Source organism: Vidua chalybeata, chromosome 1 (genome assembly GCF_026979565.1).
Source record: "Vidua chalybeata isolate OUT-0048 chromosome 1, bVidCha1 merged haplotype, whole genome shotgun sequence".
Lineage (NCBI taxonomy): Eukaryota > Metazoa > Chordata > Aves > Passeriformes > Viduidae > Vidua > Vidua chalybeata.
In genome coordinates this window covers 145,123,742-145,141,168 of record NC_071530.1, presented here as the reverse complement: position 1 = coordinate 145,141,168, position 17,427 = coordinate 145,123,742, and the positions used below count along the sequence as shown (strand labels likewise).

At 39.8% G+C, this 17,427-nt stretch overlaps 1 protein-coding gene across 1 annotated transcript in view; it reads right to left on the bottom strand.

Moving 5' to 3' along the window:
* Nucleotides 1-17,427, bottom strand: part of TG (thyroglobulin) — a 140,877-nt gene that overhangs the window by 59,710 nt on the left and 63,740 nt on the right. The window contains exons 36-41 of the mRNA XM_053958544.1: nt 14,861-14,995; nt 13,858-14,022; nt 12,513-12,735; nt 10,034-10,127; nt 5,995-6,154; nt 1,193-1,392 (exon numbers count right to left, since the gene is read on the bottom strand). Coding sequence (XP_053814519.1) covers nt 1,193-1,392; nt 5,995-6,154; nt 10,034-10,127; nt 12,513-12,735; nt 13,858-14,022; nt 14,861-14,995 — 977 coding nt within the window. The remainder of the gene's footprint in view (nt 1-1,192; nt 1,393-5,994; nt 6,155-10,033; nt 10,128-12,512; nt 12,736-13,857; nt 14,023-14,860; nt 14,996-17,427) is intronic.

Here is a 17,427-nt window from a genome sequence, read left to right as displayed (position 1 = left end):
AATAAGCAAAGATGTCCTTGTATTTCCCTTCCCTAAGTGGTTCAGCTGTTAAATTGCACTGTGTCTAGCACAGTTTTCACAGGGCCCCATCCTCAGCCATGTCAGTAAACAGTTTGTGACTTCAGAGTAGGAGGAAACTGAGAGAAAAGTACTCTGGTTCCTCTAGCAAATTAAATTCTATGTCAAGAGCTGACTAAAAATCTAGGAACTGTGTGAGGAATTATCTGTAATGACAGAAAAAAACAATTAATGAGCAGCAATTTTCAGAAACTTCCCTTGCCTTCCCCACTAGTGCGATGCAATTAAAATAAACTTATTGAGCCATGGGGATGCAAAAGCAAGTTATGTTTCCTGAAGCAAGGACACAGTGAAGAACAATTAGGTACTGAATTAAGATGTCATTATATTCAAGGCAGCATTTTATTTAATTGGGCCCTCAGCTTCCTGAATCAAGAATTCTATTCCACTGCTCACTGTTCCAAGGCAGCACTGCTAGCAGAGCTCATTTTGTCCAAGTACCATTTCTTATGGATATATAAAATTCCTCTGGTGATTGAGCCTCATTTCAGAGCACACTGAGGCTGTGAAGATAAATGGCAGTATTGATGCTGACAAAAGTGATACCAGAGTCCTGAGGCTCAACACAGGAAAGACTGTAAAGATATGGATCACTTGGAGTGACTGAGAAAATAGTCTAAGCTGATGGGAAACAAGCCCATCCGTAACCTGATTTTTACTCTCTGAAACTTGTTTTTTTCTTTTAAATGAAATCTGTCTTAAGATCCGATAAAAAGACTGGATACTTTAACATGTGGGAGTTTGGCTCATCAGTTTCAGGGTCTAAAAGCTGCTGACCAACATCATATTTATGGAATGGAAACTAAGCTGTTGTACCTCCAGGTTATGAAACAAGGTTATTTATATAATACACAAAAAACCACAGTGACGAAAACTGGATTCTTACTATGAGTAAATCAGACACCAAAGTGCATCTCTCGTACATCCTGGCAAAGCATCCAGCTCCTGGAGATAACAGTCACAGGTGAGATGAAAAATAACTACAGCAATAACAGCCCTGTCAAGGTATGGATGAAATAAAACCAGCACCCACGCACTGCCACTGCAGCATCCTCATCTCTGTAGCAACATCCTTTCACAATGCAGGTGAAGCTGAAGCAGGAATGGAACTTACCATCAACAGCAGCCTCCTGAAGAGGTCTGTACCCGCTGAGTCTGTGAGCAGGTGAACGCTGGTGACATCGGCCCCGCCGCGCTCGGCTCCCAGGGAGACGCGGCTGGGGTCGCCCCCAAAGCTGGCGATGTTCTGCTGCACCCACCTCAAAGCTGCCAGCTGGTCCCAAAGGCCAGCGTTCCCACTCGCCTCAGCAGAGCCTGGAGGAGGAAACAAAGCACGGCTGAAAAGAAAACTATGAACATTGAAATTTGGGGTAAATGTTACATGTTTTGCAGCTCTTGTAGCTGAAATTTGACAAAACTGATACCAGAGTTTAAAAGTCTAAGGTGGTCTCTTCCAAGGTAATCACTTTACACAGTGACTCCATTTCAGTTTTTGACACTCCACAGGGCAGCCCTAGGGGTGCTGGTTTGCACCAGTGATAGAAAAATAACACATGAACTTCTAAGCTTCATTAGGACACATCATGGCAGGAGACAAATCCAAGCTCAAGTATTCATAGATTTAGCCATAAGATTCTTTTTCAACATAAGTAGCTTAATCTTAAAATGAATTGAAAACAGACAAAGCAAAAATCTGTGTGTTTGCCAAGTTCACAAGTTGGAAGGGATCTATAAAAATAACTGTCTTCCTGGGGTACACCTGATTGCATGTTTCCTTCCTACATACCTCTTACACTTGCCCTGCCCGACCAATCATAAATCACAATATCTTGAATTTCTTTACACTCTTCCAGATATTATTTTAAAATTTATAAGATTTCTGTCTATATTCTTTGAAATTGTCCTATGTCTCTCCAATAGAAATCTAATATATATATATTTTTTTGTAAACATAAAAACAAACAAATAATTAATCATGTGCTTCTTATACCTAAATATGACCACCTCCTTTTCAACACCAAAAAGTAGTAACCTGATACTTTCATTAATAAGAAATAATGCTGAAAGCATCTAATGATGCAAGAATGTAGGCAAGCTTGATTTTATGTCAACAAAAAGAAATAAGTAATTCCTCCATGGTTTGTAAAAAAGGAATAGAAAATGATTATTCACTGTCTATTTCTTTTTAGTCCACAATGAGCCATTCATTTTCAAAGTTTTAAAATTCTTCACATTTAAAACTTGGAAAAAACCAAAAACCCACAGGATAAAACAGAAAAGCTGTGAATAGAAACACAGCTGAAACTATTTGTTTCTTCCATTGCCAAGACCAAATAGTACAAGTTTAAAATAAGGGTAGGTTCAGAAACTAGTGAATTAAAATGAATAGAGAGTGGAATAAAAAGGTGCTGCTTTGTGGATAGGTCTTAGGCAAAGAGCAGTTAAAGTGTACGTCCTTTACACTTCTGTAGTGAATTCCTGAGGTATCAAACACACCAGTTTACACAGCAGAATAAACACAGAGGAGAACAGATTAATGGTAACCTTGCAGATCTTAGAGGTGCCCACACTACAACAGCCATTGTTAGAACAGCCTTTCAGTAGGACAGCCAAAAAGTGAAAGGCCCAAAACACTGTGACCTATAGCCATTGTTTCAGATGGTGAGTCCAAGCCACACCAGTGAAGCAATGGAGGAAATATTTTCCCTGCTTAGTTTTTTGGTTTTGTGATTTGGGTTTTTTTGGGGGTTTTTTTAGTTTGTTCTGCATACCATGACCAGTTCCCAGAGCTCTCAATCCAGCAATAAACCCACTCTTTAAAAAGGAAATCTCATTTTAAGAACTTGCTCCATCCCCATTGAGACCACTCCAAAGGAAGTGAAATCATAGAATCAGTCAGATTGGAAGGGACCCTTAAATCATTGAGCCCAACTGTTAACCCAGCATTGTCAAGTTCACCACTAAACCATGTCCCCAAGTGCCACATCTACATCTTTTTAAATATTTCCAGGGATGGTGACTCAACCACTGCCCTGGGCAGCCTGCTCCAATGTTTTTCAATCCCTTTGGTGAAGAAATTTTTATGTGCAGATCCATGTAAATGTTTTAGCCACACAATCTGCCTTGCTTTCACTATACTAAACAAAAAGACCAAAGAGGGAAATATAACCAGTTCCTTTCTCCTTGGCAAAAACCACAACTGGGTTGTGAAATGTACCACACTGGAGAACAGATGCACGCATGGACCTTCATAGGAGTTAGACTGAAAGAAACGTGTCTGCCAGGAATCTTTTCCACTGCCTTTTTGTAGGAAAAGATCACATTCCTGAGAACCACAGGAAGCTGAAAAGAAACCAGAGTCCTCGTGTGCTTCCTTCTGTTATTACTAAACAGAAGAAGAATAGTGCTAAATTAAAGCATGAAAATCATTCTGGTTTATATGACTTCATGGAATCTTTAATGAATAAAACCTAAAAACATGACTGTCTTCTCCAGACTCTTGCCATCCATATCACTGGCAACTCACCTTAATTTTACTGGACAAAAAGGAAGAAGTGAAGGCATTAGTAAGAATGTGCATCACTTTTTGCAACATTAATGGGTGATAGCAAATTTAATTAAACATCTTTTATATTTATAAGAAAGAGAGCTCTTTCACTTTTTACAAAAGCCATGCCACGGAGAGACCAGAAGAACTGTAGAACTAACAAAAACTCCATCCACACAAAAGGAAATCTTCTGTTTTCACTACTCTTCAATTCACTAAAAATCTATTTAACTCCTTACTTTCTAGTTTTGTAATTTATAATAAATTAACTTGAGAGGATTCAGGACTTTGCTCAGTTGAACAATCAAACTAATATTACTCACAAGTTCATAACTTTTATTTGTAACTGCAGGGTCTTCTAACAGCTCTGCTGTGAAGCCCTAAGGGTGAACTCCTGCTCCCTTTGAAACTAATGGCAAAAGTTCCAAAGGACCAGGTGCAGGAGCCTGGAATGTTAATGGTTAATGACTTAAATAATCACCCATTTGTTGTCACAGCACCAGGCCTGACAGAGTTCAAGGTGTGTTGGACAACATTCTCAGGTGTATGGTGGGATTCCTGGGGTCTCCTGTGCAGGGCCAAGAACTGGACTTCAATGATTCTTGGGAATCCTTTTCAACTTCAGATATTTTGTGATTCTAGGAGTGCACAATTTTCCCAAATACACACCATGGACTTCTCAAAGACGAAGAGACCAGGAAAGACTGAACTTTTTCCTGACCACAGCTCCACAGTACAGAGAGCTGGAGAAGGTCCCCAAAAAGTCATGTAATGAACCACCTCTATCTGAAGGTTTGCAGGAATGCCAACCATGCACACACCAAGCCCATGTATTGACATTTTGGGACATGCAGGCAGAACCCTGTGAAACAGAGACGAAATAATTTTCCAAAATTATGCATCATCATATAAATACTGCTGCATCATTTTCAACCAGCATTTTTCATTTAGAAGGAAACCTAGGCTGAAGGAGGGTGGTGTGGGCAGTGCTGTGTACTGGAAGCTCCCACAGCACCTATCCACACTGCATTTGGCTCTAGACAAAATGAAATTGTGGTATCACTTTCATAAACATTGGGTTTGCACTGATGAAAACAGTGATGTTTTTTCTCCAGACACATCCATAACCAAATTCTTATCTAAATAAGTAAAGATCTTGTAGTGACAGCTCTCTATTTACAGAATGAAAGAGACTTTCCTGTGAGTGAGCTTTGGACAAAACAATAAACAGAGAAGGGGGAAAAATAACCAACAATTACAGCTATAACCTTAAACCAGACAAAATCCACCCAACATCACTAGCAGTGAACACTCAAAAGGATCATGAGACCACGTATGTAAGTCAGATACTTGTAAACATGGCAAATATGACATCCTGAAAGTTATAAATGTATTAAAATGCCCCCTAAAGAGGCCAAGGATTGCCACCAGACTGAGACAGAGCTCCATTTGCAGCTGTTGCATTTTTTCTCAATGGCTCTCTACCGTAAGTTCCCCTGCCCGAGGCAGAAGGGAAAGATGGTAGAAAGGTGTTCCCTACTTGCTTAAAAAGGCAAGGCTAAAAAAAGGCAAAGTGAAAAAAAAAAATGGCACTACCCCAAAGATTTAGGGAGACTGAATGTGTGTTTTCATACCTCTTTATGCAAGACAAAATCCTGTTTGTAATGGGAATTTGTGTAATTTTTAATGGCAACTGGCATTAGGAGAGCAAAAATCCTTTACACTGGAATGTGGGGAAGGGTTGCAACATAGAACATGCAAATGTTCAGTCACATCCAGGCCAGTACAAATTCAGGTTAAATGTGGCAAGTCCTTCAGAGAAGTCAAGCTGAATTGTTAAGGAACCAATCAACCACCTTTGTGCCTTACTTTCCATCCTCTCACATCCTTCTTACCATAAACCTGCAATTATCTGTCTCTGCCTCTTCCCCACTCTGACATGGGCACAAGAGAGCATCAGCAACATTCCATGGATGGAACAGGTTGGAAGTTGAAATCATTGAAAACTCTACCCACAACAATAGGCCACTGGAATTAGCAAGGATTTTTGATACTAAGCTATCTTCACATGTGTCTGCAAAACTCAATATGCAGAAGTTCATCTGCAAGCACAAGTCTATCCAGTGCTTTGATATAGATATTGAGTTGGGTTTGTTCCTGTCCCTGTTCCCCCAGCCTCTCCCCTTTCTCTTCAGATCAAGTCCCCACTCCTTCTTGGCCATTTTTTTCCCACAATAATTTAGGAAAAAAAAAAATCTGTGAAAGGTATAGGTTACTTGAGTTAAAAAATAACTTGAAAAAAATAAAAATCAGAAACAGAAGAGTTACAGAATGCATAATTGTGTTTGCTCTGGAAACCCATGACTTACCAGTGCTCAGGAAGCCAAAGACACCGACACGGTAGTTTGCTGTCACGACGATGACGTTGCCAATGGCAGCCAGGTATGACCCATCCAGGGTTGTCTTTCCCTCCTCAGCATTGTAACTCCCTCCATTGTGGAAGAACAGCAACACTGACATGTTTTTGACCTGCCATGACAATGACCAGGTTAATATTCCCGTTGCCAACTGCTTTGGTAGGTCACACAAGCAGCTTTTTCTTGAACATTATCTAAGCCATTTATAGCTTTTTAAGAGTGACCATAAAGAGGGAATATCTGCCCATCTGTCTGGAATTTAAAGGGTGTTGTCCACAATTGTCCACAAATTGTCTGCAATGACCTGAATATCATAAAGAGGACACTATCTCCAGTATAAAGTAGATCTAACAGTACCATCATATTCCATCAGCCAAAATCTCCTCTAGGCCAGCTCCTGCTGCCTTGGCCACTGAGCATGTGGTGCGCTTGTCTTTGCTAGAGCACATCTGCTTGATACAAACATGCAGGAAAAGTTCAAACAAGTGGGAAACAGGAGAAGGAAAAGGCCCGTTGGGTTGCTCCATCTTGAGTAAGACTAACTTATAGCTCTGCGCATCTGCTTCCTGCTCTCAAGTCTTCAGCACCCAAACACTGCCTAGTCTCAAAAATGTCACATGATACTGATAACACTCCATGCTCCTTCCAGTGCCCATGGAAATTTTCCCCCACCAGATACACAGAGGGATCCTGTAGAGAGGACTTTGTCTCTGCAGAGGAGAGACCCACATCTCACAAAGTACAGATGGATTCTGCCTCAAAAGAGCCCATCAGGACTCCTGGGATGGCAGGAGTCCCAGTCTGCACCCATGCTAACACTCCTGGCAGAGCCACCTGATTGTGCACAGAAACAGAAGCTTTTGCCCAAAGCAGCACCAGGTATGGGCCCTCTCTGCACACACTGCAGAGCTGCTGCTGCATCAACAGGAAAAAGGCAGAACAGCCCCAGGACACCTCAGCACTTACCAGCAGGTTACACACACTCAATAGAAACATCCTTCAGTGAACAAAAGGGAGGAGGTTGGTTTGGTTTTTCCCTTTCCTGTAGCAGCATCAAAGTACATCTGGGGCTGGTTTTCCCTGCACCTAGAGGGCATTGGCCTCTGCTGCTGTTATTTTCTGGATGGAGCTTAGCTAAACACAGCAGTCCCATCTGTTCTGGCAAAGAATGTCTCCAGCAGAAACACAAATGGCTGTATGGGAGAAGCAGCAGAGCAGCGATGGCTGCAGCATCCTGCAAAATTACAGCTCAGCAGGCAAACTACCCTCAACTGCCCTTAATTTGCCCACAATTGTGTGGGCACTCCTCATTTATCTCTCTGATGAATCAGTTCAGGGGCTTCTTGTGAACATAACAATGTTGCCAAGAAAACACAAGACATTACAAGCACTGAGACAGTTTTTGGTTTTTTTGTTTTGTTTTGGTTTTTTTTTGTTTTTTTTTTTTTTTCTCACGAACTTCTCTTGAATTGAAACTGCCTAACTGGTAGTGCCTTGTCCCTGGTTCCCATTTCTGCACTGCATGCAACAGAGAGAGATGGGGGTGAAGAAAAAAAAAAGAAATAATCTGTTTTCACATGGAAATTCATTCTGAAATACAACCACATCGAGTTGTGTCAGCTAAAATGGTATTAACAGTTATATTGAGACTGCTCCATCCCCTCAGCTCAACATGGTTAAGCCTGAGGCTCATACTAAGCATTTCCCACATGTCCACAGTCTCCATAGCACCATGACCTCCAGCTGCCCTGTAAATTGCATATTACATTATTCTGAGTGACTTTACACAATAAAAAGCTTACAAAGGTCAAAGATGGGCAGTAAAATTTGGAAATGGCAAACCAAAGCCATTTACAACAGCTGCAACAGATATGGAGTAATTCAGGGGAAGATTTAGCACTGGGACTGTGCACAGAGCCAAGTGTCTGGATGCAGCATTCCCGTTTGTTTTTCTGCACCAAGCAATGGGAAGCCCAGCAGCTCCATCATGGTCTCATGACTACAGGGGCTTAGGTTCCATGTGCAAGCCCTGATGGGGTAATGAAGTTCAGCAGCCACCAGGATGCTGCAAGTCAGCTGGAAGTCTGAGAAGCTTCAAAATATTCACAAGCATCTCCTCCATCACAGAATGACAGAATGGTTAACCTTGGAATGGAACACTGTTGGGGCCATCTGGTCCAACCTCCCTGTTCATCCTTCTGTAAAACACTTGATGAGCTATTTGACAGGAACAGATTTAAACTCCATCAAGACAGGAAACCTTACTACTGTATAATATTGCTCTGTAAAGAATTGAATGCAATGGGGATGACACAATAAGGATGGGAATGTGCAGGAAATGGAGAAAAAAGAGAGAGGGCTTAGTTTTTTTTCCATTTTAATTTCTATTAATGGAGATTTTTAAGTCTTGATCTTACAATTAAACACTTTCTAAATAAAGGCAAAGCACAGCTTTTCTGAGCTAGTGTGGCAGGTGGTGATAATTATAGGTGGGAAAAAGTCAGAAGCACCGGTTTAACTGTGGTACAGTAGCTATGGAAGTAAAATTATGTCATTCACCTACTTCAATGCTTGACACTTTGAGAGTCCTTTGGTGACAGGCAGCAGTCCCTGCACTGTGCTCTTTTTGAGGCTCAAAATGCTTCTGAATGACCTCTGCATTCACTGCTCTCTGGGAGATTTTATATTCCATATTTACTAGCTAATTTAACTTTCCACAGGCTGAAAATATATAACTATCTAGCTGCATGTGAGCAAAAAATAGAGCTTGCCACAAAAAGAGACAGGAAAATTCTATGCCTTCTGTTCCCAGTTACTTCTGCAAAACCAGAAATTTTAGTTCTCTCCTGAACTAGACTTATTGCATGTGAAACTGATTTTCTTGATTGGACTTACTTCTACCTTACAATTTTACAAAAGACAGGAGAGATTCAGTTCACAGGACTGAGAAGGAGAATAGACAAGCCTATTTAGTCTGGTGGAAAATACAGTGCTTTCAAATAAAGTATCTTGAAAGCAGCTCTTGCAGAGATGGCAAACTGCCTGGGACAGTGACCTGATGTTTTCAATAAGTGGTGACTGCACTCAAGGCAAATGACAGCCTCTTGCTGCAGGGATAAGACAGACTGCTGGTCTCTCTGATGATTAATATGGGCCTGCAAGGGACTCTCTGAGCTGCTGTCAGATTGCAAAACCAGCTCTTTCTAGACATGCAGTATGACAGATTCATAAATTTCTATTACAATTACCATCACCTTCTGAAAATTGCCAGTACTGTGGAAAGAAAAAGTTCCTGTCTCTGGGCCCACTCCTCAATGGGATTCACATGTTATTCAGCATCTTCATCCCCAGCCCCCCAGGGGCTGGACAATCATTTTAGCTTGGCTTTAACTTGCAGCTCTCTTTTATATCTGCTTAGAATGAGAAAATCAAGAACTTTTGAATGACAATTCCTCATATTGTACCAGTGGCCCAGCCATTTTTGGAAACATTTATTTTTAAGCTCTGTGAGCTGGCCACAAATCTAGTATTGCTTGCCACTCTCCCAACAGACCTCCCACAGATGTCAACAGGGGAACAGTAAAGAGGAGGGTGAAAAAAAACATCAGCAGCCCCCTGTCTGCTGGTAAATGTTGATGTATTGCATTGCACTGTTGTCTCCTGGACAGATGGTCTGCTTGCAGGAACTCTGCCTTCTCTGTCCTTAATTTCTCCTCCTTTGCTGTCACCTTCTTCTGGTGTTTTGTTTCCCTCTCTGTCTCTCTTATTTCTAGCTTTTTAGTGTGCTTCCTCCAAGTCACCCAACACAGCTCACACAAAGCCTGTAGGGAATATTCTTGTACCAGTAAAGACACCAGAGTGCCTAATTTAACTTTGCAGCCTTGGTGAACTACACAGGCAAAACAGCCATTCACGCCAGTTAAAAGCACTTTGGAAAGAGACAATCCTCAGCTACAAAAAAAATTTGATTTTAATTACATCTCTTACTTACAGTGGTGGCAGGAACAAAGATGTGCAGATACAGACAGTCTTCACTGACAGACTGTGATGGGGCCTCTCCATCTCCTGGCTGCCAACATGCTGCCCTAGAGACACAGATTGAGAAAGTTACAATCAAAAAGGCTTTTACTCTTCTTATACTGCTGCTACTTCCTTATATTTTGATGCATTAGGCTAATAAAACTTTTAAATCTATAAATCTTGATCTCATTTAAAACTGTGCCCACCTGTAAGTTAACAACAGCTATGTGGGTTTGTATACACACACATAATGCATTGCATTTGTGTGCCTAGAACCCCTCCTCAGAAACCCTGCCTCATTTTAAAAAGCTTAAAACTTAAAAATATGCTTTAAAAAAATCCACACTTCACATAAACTACACAAAATTAGGACCAGCTGTAAAGAGAGCAGGGCTGAGGCTCACAGGCACAGTCTCCCCTGCACACCTACAAAATCTACTCTTTTGCTGATCTGCTGGTTATTTATTTAAATTTCTAATAATCTGTGGGATACATACATTTTGATTTATTTCCCAGTGGTCTGTGGGCTACATTTCATAGTGTTTAATTTAATTTCTAATGGTCTGTGGGAAAATTTGGTAACTTCAAAATTTTAATGCATTTTTAAAATCTCTTTGTTCTAAGCATCATAGCAGACCATTAACAGTGTCAATTAATGTTTAAAGTACCCTTTCAATAAAAATTCAGTAGCCAACCACATAGAGAAAATTATTTTCTGGCCATCATCTGAATGAGATTCTTCTGCTCAAACATATCAAACTTGAATCAAGTGGATGATTTTTGCTGTTCAGTGATAACCTACTTTGAAGCCAGTTCCTCTATTTTACAGCTTTATCCATACCACACAATGAGTTATGGAAAAAACTCACAATTTATTACTGAAGAAGCTAAAAGAGGCTTCAGAAAATATGGTAATAGCTCAGAGAATTATTTCTAAATTATCATTTTTAATGCCCTTGTAAAATTTTGTCCTAAAGCTGTAAAGAAATTATTAGAAAACTACAAGGAAAAGGACCAGACTTAATGGAATTCTAATTTTTTTTTTCCAAAAGCTGGAGATTCCTAGGATGGTGATGTCACTCAACAACTTTTACACTGACATAGTAAAGCACATCATCTCCAAAACAAAAAAACTGCTAAAGCCACTTTTGGCAGAAAAAATACAAATTCCCAGGTACGAAACCTGCCAGGACAATAGGTATTACATTATTAATCATACAGCTTTCCACAGGGCAGCAGGGATCATCACCTGTGATCACAGCTTCTTTTCTCCAGCTCCCAGGAGAAAGGCTGCCACCTGCTGAAGCAAGTCCACAGCTCTTCCAGGAGCTGGAGAATCCAATAGCTGGCTGGTGGTTTTGGTTGGCTTGGGTTGGTTTGGGTTGGGATTTTTAAGTTTTTAAAGTCTTTTATCAAGTCCAAGCTGATAAATAAATATATCTCTTCCATGAATAATGGCCCTGTGCTAATGTGAATTTCTTGTATATAAATATTTTGCATCAATACAGAATATATAGAATCCTAAAAAAATCAACAGTTTCTATACATAAAGTGAGGTCTCTCCAATTCCCCAAGTGTAAACTCAAATAATTGCTTTTTTAACCTTAAATGAATAATAAAAGATAATAACCAAATTCTTCATTGGACTAAGCAAGCACTGTGGATTCAAAAGTCAGAAACAGATTGACAAAGTTCCCCAAATTGTTTTGAAAATCTCAGCCAGGCTGCTCATTGAAACCCCAGGCCTTCAAGGGGAGATCACAGAGGCAGGTGGGTCTAACTAAACCCAGACTGTGGCTCAGACACCAAGAGCTGGTGCTGTGTGTGCTAAAATAACACCACTGAACATCTGAGGAAACAAAAAGTCACATCCCACCAGATGCCTGCAAAGTACTCGAGGCTGTGGCTTCACACATCTGGAGCATCCTGAAAGATGGAACAACCAAAGGCCAAATACACTTTCAACTCCCCAAGAATTTGCCTTACAATAGGTTTTGGACAGAAGAGATTGATTTTCTGGGCTCTTCAACCTGATCTCTTGGACACTACCAGGCAGAGAATTTCTATATGAGGCCCACAGCTTCTGGTTACATCAGTGTTGAAGTGCTCTCTTGGATTAAATGAGTAAAAGTGCATGGCTCAGCAGGAGCAAAACTATTTGTATAAATATAATAAATACCTATATAAATACTATTCAGAATGAAAATGGACTGAGAGCAGACAGTTGGTGGGGAGTTATGCAGAGATTCAACAGAGTGTACAGGAGTTTGCCTTTTCTCTTGAGGTGCTTGCATTCTTTAACATATAGATGGAAAAAATATTCTCTTTGCTGATCAAAGTATCTGTCTGTACTCTGTAGGTTGCTTTGCAAGAAAGGACATGAATATTGTTGTCATCACTCCAGCAGCTTTCCCAGCCCTGGCTGGAGCAGGTGATCAGGGGTTCCTTACCGAGCCGCCGTGGCATTCCAGGTCTCCAGCCAAGCAAACGGCTCTGGGGGATGGAATCGCCTCTCGCCGAGGGGAGGGGCAGCGTAAGGGATCCCCAGGAACTGGCTGATGTTCCTCCATCCTGAGCCAACGTGGATCACCTGGGATTTGCCCATCAGATATCCGTGGGACGGGATGTACACTCTTGGGGTTGAATCCGATTCAGAAATGGGCAGGAGAAAATCTATCAGAGAGTGAGCAGAGGAAAAATAATTTGTTTTTTCAAGTTTCAAATTTCAGAAATGAAAATCAGTCCCATTTCCCATAGTTTCAAACTGTTAAGTGTCCCCTCTTTAAATGAAATACAGATAAATTTACTGTTTAGTTTTACTGTTTTCCTATAAAATAGTTCATTAAAACACAGTGAAGTGACACCTCCTGCTATTTTTCTCCTAAAACAATGTATTTGATAGGCAGGAAAAAAATTAAAAGTCATGGGACTAAAACCAAACCTGTAACAAACAATAAACACACAAGTCTATTTTTGTATCTCAGTTTGTGATTTTGTTTTATTTGGCAATGATAAACTGCTTTTTCTCTCACTGAGTTTCAACCTAGAAGGTTCTCAATGACTTTATGGAATTTCAGTGAAAAGGAAAATTTTCTTCCTTTCCCCCTTATTGTCACCTGTGTTCTAACTACCTTTAATAAATAAAATATTTTTTTTATTACACAAAAAGAAAGCAGTGTCTTTAAAAATCAAGGGGAATAAACCCAACAAACCTACACTTTCAAATAAGTATGTAACCAAACAACAGAATTTTTACTTATCTACACTGTCTACACAACTTCTTTTTCTCTCAAATATTTTTCACTTATTTAAAATATTATTTCATCCTGTTTAAGGAGCAGGGATATCTGTTTAGTTTTATGTTTTCTCTAGAGATTGTCCTTAATACTTTCAATTTACAGTGACTTTTCAACACTCCTAGTGTTATTCTCCAAGCTTAAAAGGAAGAGCATATCACAGCAACTTCTGCAGATGAAGCTAAGAGCTGGACTTGCATTACTGTTGTTGTTTGGTTTTACTACTCTGCCATTTCAAAGCATCTTTGATTAACTAGACTTCCTCTGTCATGCCTGCTTCACCACCAGAGGGTAACACTACAATTTCATGCATTTTTAAAACAGTATTTGGGAACATTTTTCCCATCCTCTTGGCTGTAACTCCTCTGCAGCAGCCATGGACAAGTGTCTAGGAGACATCCATATTGCTTTATGAGGTGAGGAATTCCTCAGTCCTCCATTCACAAGAATTGAGCATCACAGTTGAGGTCCTTACTCCACAGCTTTGACCTGCTCTTACCTTGTCTCCTGTAGATATAGGTAGCAGGTTCTTTGAGTAAAACCCAGCAGCTCTGCCCTTGCAGGCCATGTGCACACGTCTGTGTATCAGGGTAGAAAATGCACCTTATGGCTGAAGGCTGGATTTCCAGTGTAACCACTGTACATGACTGGTTCTTTGAACAAGCTGTGAGGTGAAGCATGAAGAAAAAGGAGCAGGTAAAACTGTGTTCTCACATTTTGCATTTTGACAGTGTTACACTGTTCTTAAAAGAAAGGTTTTCAACAGGTGAAGCAACAAGGATATGATGTAATTCAGAGTAATGGGACATAAATGTCCTCAAATGCTCAGAACATTCTCCAAAATAGCCAAAGGACAGAAGCTTATATTGGCTTTAAAATGGAATAATGCAGCAAAAGAACTATTATCACAGGTTTTTGAAGGAGAAATATATAATCTAATAAAGTGCTGATAACCTCATCTGAATTCTAACAGTCCGCAGTGAGTAAGTGGGAACTTTCCCTTATTTCTACCACTCTGTGGCATTGAGGATTTCCCAGCCATGTGAAATTAAAGGACTCTTCTCTCTGGTCAGGCTGTAGAATAAAGCAATTCTCTTTGCTGTTACTACAGCTCAATCCCTGCTTCAACCTGCCACAGGTTGCTTTAGGTGTTGGCAGGTGGGTTTAGCAAATGGCAGTGGTTCTTTAGAAAAACAAGACATTGTTGCTTTAATTATTTGGTATAATATTCTCCCAGCTGTACAATGCCTGGAGACGTAAGAGATCTCCACGCCCAAGAGGTGTCAAAATTACCTAATTACTGTATTATATTACAGCATTTTATATCTATTGCATCTCCCTCTAAACTGCTTCAGAATCCCTCTCTCAGATTAGGAAATGCTGGGATAGTCTTTAAAGACAAGTAAAATCAGTGTATCTATGTCAGAAGTGGGAAAGCTGTTCTTGGTTTTCAGGCTCACAAGTCAGTATTTTCTGTAAAGCTGTGAATGACCATTTCTTACCAGACAGGCAAAAATCTCTGGCCGTGGAGAAGTCATTAGATATATCTCTGCTAACATGCACAACTTCAAAGTGTGAGATGGATGAATCCATGAGAACAGATGACACATTTAAGGGTTGCCAGGTATCCATATACTCTGTAAAATGAACCATAAAAAAATAATATAACTAGAAGGAGCAGTAAAAATTTCAGAGGAACTTAATAAAGAGTTAAAAGCATTGGGGAGTTCCTCAATGAACAAAAGACATCTTCCTTTGCATCAACTGAGAATAAATTAAATATTCAAAGGCCTTTAATTGACGTGAATAAATTAAATATTCAAAGGCCTTTAATTGAAGGTCCAATCCTATGTTCAGAGGTCAGATATTAATTTGTTTACAAAGGTGTTTAGTAAAGAAACAGGCAAATCCAGAGCAGCTTTATCCAGGTTTGAAGGTAAACCCAACTGATTTAAATAAAATATTTCTGAACAGCCCTAATTACATTAAAGGGCATGGGTTCTAATGCTTGCATACAAGTTCCTGAACAGGAACAGACACTAACTTCTTGGAAAGTAAATGGAGGTTAATTTGATCATTTTAATTTGATTTGGTGGACAAAATTATACTAAATTCTATGAACAGATATAATGTTATGCAACTTCTACATAATTAAGATTTCACTCAATTTTACAGGCATATATATACACAAATATGTGCATATGTGTAAATATAATCATATGCATTACATATATGTATATTCCCATATATACATTTAACATCCATGCACTTGTGTGAGCATGCATATACACATATGTACTAACTCTGATATTCCTCAAGAATTGTCCTTCTGTCTCAAACTATATTTTAAAAAAATACCACAAACATTCTTTTCTCATGCACAAAGAGATAAAAATATCTGAGAATTCTCAGTTTTGCACACAGAAGACAAAAAAAGAAGGTTTGGGAAAGAATGGGCCTTTAATTACTTTAGTTCCTTTCAGAAGTTCAATATATTTTAAAAGCAAAAGGTCCTGCTGTGGCCACTGAGTCCTAAAGAGTAGGTTGGTGTTGCCCTCTCCATGTAATTGTAGGGTGAGGACAGAGCAGAGTGAGCTGTTCCTTTGCTATTCCTAGTGAGCAGGTCTTGCCCTTGAGTTCATTGACCCACACAGACACGAAAGTCATGACCTGTCATTTCATTAAACATTTCTTTTATTCTACTGAGAAGTCAGTGACTGGCAAAGATGGCCAAAGTTTCCTTTCTCCCCCTCTCAGAAAGACAGTTTGACCACAGCACTCAACATCAGACCTGAGGCTGAGGTCTGGCATTCAAACACTCAGCTTGAAAGTCCTGGTGTTGACACACTTGTCCAGTTGATGAAAACCCAAGACCCAAAACACCACAGAAAAGGCTGGTTGCATCCTCCTTGAGCAAATAGGCAGGGAATAGCAGAGACTAAATTTGATTTCATAACTATTGTATAATTGATGACAACACAGGGTAACTGCCACAATTCAGGACTCTACAATGATGCAAAAAGTCTTTTCTTTTGTAGGGTAAATCCTTCCCTAGGAAGTGTAAATCTCAAGCATGAGTTATCTCACAAAGGACAAACTGAAAAAAACTGATGTGCTACCACCATTACCAAGGTTGTTGCATTAGGGCTTGGCTCCTTTGCCATCCCCCTTGCTGAAGAGAACATCTGATGGAGTGATGAACTGACCTTCTGTATTCCATGGAACTTCACAAAGTTCAGGTTTTGAATTAGAAGCAAGAAAACAGGACTGGGCTCCGTGGGTCCTTTACAACCAAAATCATTCCATTCCTCTTATAGTTGTGAGCAACTTTTCTATGAGAAAGAAGCTGAAGGTCTCCAGCGACGTAGAAATGAAGGTTAATGTGGTGTTGCAGTATTATGTTAACACCACAAGCTTACTTGAGTCACAGAGAGGCAAAGTCATCAGCAGTGCTACATCAGAGGGGATCTGAATTAGTCAGGAGCAGTGACCCTGCAGTCACAGCTTGACTTGTGTGACAGACTCACTGCACTGGATTTTTTCTTCCCTTTAAGGACTGACTATTCAATTCTTTTAGAGGAACAGAGTGATTTTAGTCATGTAGAAATTACTATTTTTAATATTGTCAATGGTTTCTCCTTTTGAAAAACATCCACTATTAGCTGTTGCATGACCTATGTTAGAAAACTTCAGCCTCTACATCCAGGGTGACAGTTTGTGGCACTTATTTAGAAAGATACTTAAAAATAGACATCAACTTTAAGTGATAGAGAATTAACCATTACATCCTCTCCAGAGATTTTCTGCCTCCTTTACTAGATCCTCCAGGTCTTTCTTTTCCAGACTGAATCTTGGCAATTTATGTTTTCAGTTTGTGGTTTTTTGGTGGTTTTTTTTTTGTTGTTTGTTTGGGTTTTTTTTTTTGGTTTTTTTTTTTTTTTTTGTTTTTTTTTTTTCCTGAAGAACAAGAAAATATTACTTTTATCAATATGACTAAAAGTTTGTTTTTACCTAAGAGCAATGTTGCCATCTGTGTGCTGTCTACAGTACCAGCAGCTGAGGTCCTACT